Source organism: Tarenaya hassleriana, unplaced genomic scaffold, assembly GCF_000463585.1.
Source record: "Tarenaya hassleriana unplaced genomic scaffold, ASM46358v1 Cleome17, whole genome shotgun sequence".
In the NCBI taxonomy this organism is placed as follows: Eukaryota; Viridiplantae; Streptophyta; class Magnoliopsida; order Brassicales; family Cleomaceae; genus Tarenaya; species Tarenaya hassleriana.
Genome location: NW_010965122.1, coordinates 1,545,898 through 1,549,392, shown reverse-complemented (window position 1 = coordinate 1,549,392; position 3,495 = coordinate 1,545,898). Strand labels below are relative to the sequence as shown.

At 39.7% G+C, this 3,495-nt stretch overlaps 2 protein-coding genes across 2 annotated transcripts in view; one reads left to right on the top strand and one right to left on the bottom strand.

The window, feature by feature from the left end:
* The window catches only part of LOC104809959 (2-Cys peroxiredoxin BAS1, chloroplastic), a 2,843-nt gene extending 475 nt beyond the window's left edge, over positions 1–2,368 (top strand). Inside the window, exons 2-7 of the mRNA XM_010536092.2 lie at positions 292–366; positions 558–639; positions 747–826; positions 1,065–1,190; positions 1,323–1,436; positions 2,071–2,368. Of these exons, the coding sequence (XP_010534394.1) occupies positions 292–366; positions 558–639; positions 747–826; positions 1,065–1,190; positions 1,323–1,436; positions 2,071–2,187 (594 nt within the window). The 3' untranslated portion in view covers positions 2,188–2,368. The remainder of the gene's footprint in view (positions 1–291; positions 367–557; positions 640–746; positions 827–1,064; positions 1,191–1,322; positions 1,437–2,070) is intronic.
* The window catches only part of LOC104809960 (cytokinin riboside 5'-monophosphate phosphoribohydrolase LOG7-like), a 3,496-nt gene continuing 2,288 nt past the window's right edge, over positions 2,288–3,495 (bottom strand). Inside the window, exons 6-8 of the mRNA XM_010536093.1 lie at positions 3,013–3,156; positions 2,833–2,916; positions 2,288–2,749 (exon numbers count right to left, since the gene is read on the bottom strand). Of these exons, the coding sequence (XP_010534395.1) occupies positions 2,669–2,749; positions 2,833–2,916; positions 3,013–3,156 (309 nt within the window). The 3' untranslated portion in view covers positions 2,288–2,668. The remainder of the gene's footprint in view (positions 2,750–2,832; positions 2,917–3,012; positions 3,157–3,495) is intronic.

Below are 3,495 nucleotides of genomic sequence, written 5' to 3'. Positions count from 1 at the left end.
TTTGGGGTGGGGGGGGGGGGGAAGAATTTGGTAGTTCCTCTATTTCGTATTCTTCCTTATTTTTAGTGAAAAGGTTTCGCTATCTGTCCTGTCGCCCTCTTACTTGTCTGTAATGCGGATTGCTATAAAAGTTCAAATTTGAATGACATTTCATCTTGCGGTCGTAATAAGTTCATCATGAAGAAGATGGGCAGTGATATTGATGATAGACCTTAGATTGGAGGATATGCCCTTGTAGCTATTCTGGGTTAACTGTGTGCCCTTTATCGTATTTCTTTGGTGCGTTTTCAGGATGACCTTCCATTGGTAGGAAACAAGGCACCTGATTTTGATGCAGAGGCTGTTTTCGATCAGGAGTTCATCAAGGTACCTTGTCCTAAGGATCTTCTTTTGATATGAGTGTTTTTCCTTCAGCATTCTGCTGTGTCGAAACAATCGATGCTTGTCATGAGATGAGATTACATTTGAAGGGGATCAGTATTCTTAAACTTCTGTCTGATGAATCTATGTTTGTTCTGAAATGATGATTGATGATGATCAACGAATGGTGATTTCAGGTCAAGCTCTCCGAGTACATTGGGAAGAAGTATGTGATTCTCTTCTTCTACCCTTTGGACTTCACTTTTGTCTGCCCCACAGGTTAGTGTTACTCAGGATGGATATGGGGATCTGAGCCCTGGTTTTGACTGAATCCTCCTACATTTTGTGTTCCGTTTTCTTTTTATCGTATTATTTGCTTCTTGTAGAGATTACTGCCTTCAGTGACCGTTATCAAGAGTTCGAAAAGCTTAATACCGAAGTGCTAGGTGTCTCGGTTGACAGTGTGGTAAGTTGCATTTTCTGTTGTCTCCACATTTTGTGTCGTTGCAGCTTTTTAAATTCGATTTGTTCGTCGATAATGTGAATATTTCGTGATGTTATGTGATCTAGAAACCCAAATTTGGAACAGCTTTTGAAACATGGACCGAGTTTACATGGATTCTTACATGGTGAAATGGCTATCAACGAGTTCAGTTCTTTCTTGGCTCATGCCCTATTCCTTTCTGTGTCTTTGTACAATGTAGTTCTCGCACCTTGCATGGGTCCAGACAGACAGAAAGTCAGGAGGGCTTGGCGATCTGAATTACCCGCTTATCTCTGACGTCACAAAATCAATCTCGAAGTCTTATGGGGTTCTCATACCGGATCAGGTAACTGATTCAAGAAAACAATACCGGACGTATAGATGCATTCTAGTGACCTATACTCTCGTTTGCAATTTTATCGTCTTTGTATCTTTATGCATCCATCTGTAAATCAAAGAACTCGGCTTTTTCCAACAGGGAATTGCACTGAGGGGTCTTTTCATCATAGACAAGGAAGGAGTCATCCAACACTCCACCATTAACAACCTCGCCATTGGACGAAGTGTTGATGAGACATTGAGGACCCTCCAGGTAAAAAAAAAGAAAAAACCCTTTAACAAAGAACCGCTGTCATTAGGATGTTCGGTTTAGTTTTCCGGTTTACCTCGGATTTCATAGTATAAATATTTGTAACCAATGATGAATTACACAAAAAAAATCTGTGTTTCCATTTCTGAGTTCTCTCTAGAATTCAAAAGCTGCTAACTCACCGAACCATAGAGGTTGGCGCAGACGGGTACCCAGATTTTTTGGGGTAGTCGTTCTTGGTGTCATCCTCATGGGTTCCGTATGGATATTATACCCGAACCCACGGAAAAATTTTAAATTTCGTTAATTTGCGTTGATTTTAAGGATATTTTGATAATTTTACACGATATTGTTGTTTAGAGATAACATAATTTTACTCTTTATCCGGGTATGCGTGGGGATGTAACAATCCCGTAATGTGTAGGAGAAACCTGAATCCGAACCCGCTGTCCGGGTTCTGGCCTCGTTGCATCCATTTTCTGTCTCGTATGTGACGAGTGCCCATGGCTCGCGGGTCTCGGGTAAAAAAAAAAAAGGCTCACCCCTACCGGACAATAACTGTCAAAACCGGCAATGTGTTTTTTTCTTCTTTCTTGTTGTATGGATGTAACAATGTTTGGGATGTGATTGGGCGCAGGCGTTGCAGTACGTACAAGAAAACCCGGACGAAGTGTGTCCGGCGGGATGGAAGCCCGGCGAGAAATCCATGAAACCCGACCCCAAGCTCAGCAAAGAGTACTTCTCCGCCATCTGAGGCATCCGGTAGTCTCGGCCATTAAATTTGAGTCAGGAACTAGCGAGGCATCACCCAATATCCATTGTCTGGATTTTTATTTTTCATGTTTGAGTCTCTGAATTCCAATCCAGACATGTATTTGTTGTTCCTTCTTACGACATATCTAAAAACTGAATAATTTTATTTTATATAATATCCACCCCGTGTGTGCGGCAACGTTCGCTCTCTAATGTTGAAAAAAACAGAAAAAAAAAATTATAATTTCTTTTTTTTGCCTGAATGTGATTTGTATTTTCCAAAAAATTACAGTAAAAAACACCGCATTTTTTACTGATCGACTGTAATTTTTTCACATTCAAGCAAAAAAAAGCTTTCACTCTCTTTTTTTTTAAAAACTTTATGCAGAACCAAAATGTCGAGACGAATGCATGGAATGGAACTGATGATCACCAAGTAACATATGGTTTCACTCACAGACTGACCACCAAAAAGACCAATATTATAAAACAGCCCCTACATTTCCATTTTCTTTCTCATTCCCCAAAATGTTTTTCTTTCGTCGATCCAGTCCCTCCGTACACTGCATCATTTCACCAAAAAATCCCAAAAATATATCTTTCTCCCCTAGCATAGCCGGAGATATATAATCAGTCATGTAGCTACCTCCGATCCCGGTACGTAATTTATCCGGTCCACTTCATCCCATACCAACTTCGACGTTACCTCATCGTACTCCGGTTCATATTTCTAAACGAAATTTCAAACGTTACAGAAAACCGAAAAGTATATACGTAACTCGATCAGCGATACGATATTTTGTCGATCAAAGGTTCGTATACGTACCTCTAGTTTTCTGACCAATTCTTTGGCGGTCGGAGCAGAGACGATGATTCTACGAGCGGTGGGCGAAATAAAACCTTCGTCGACGGCCTTGTCGATGAACGATAACAACGAATCGTAATATTCATCGACGTTGAGAAGACCTACCTGCAAATTCAGTTGCAAATAAACAAATTGTAACACAAGATTGTATATCGTTATCATGGTTTAATTTAGTTGCGGTCCAAGCATTTATTTAATCAAAACATAACGTTTCAGAATATGAAACCATATAACACACGTCAACAAAAAAAAATGAACATAAAATAACGTCGTATTCTTTTCGAACCGATTCATTTAACTATGACGTACCCGCATGCATGCAGTCTGTTTCTTACTATTCAATTTTGCGTAACATTGGTCAATAGTTGTAATGATAATTATTAAATCTTGACATAAGAACCCCCCCCCCCCAAGTTATTAAAATGGTTCTAATTTACAAAAAAA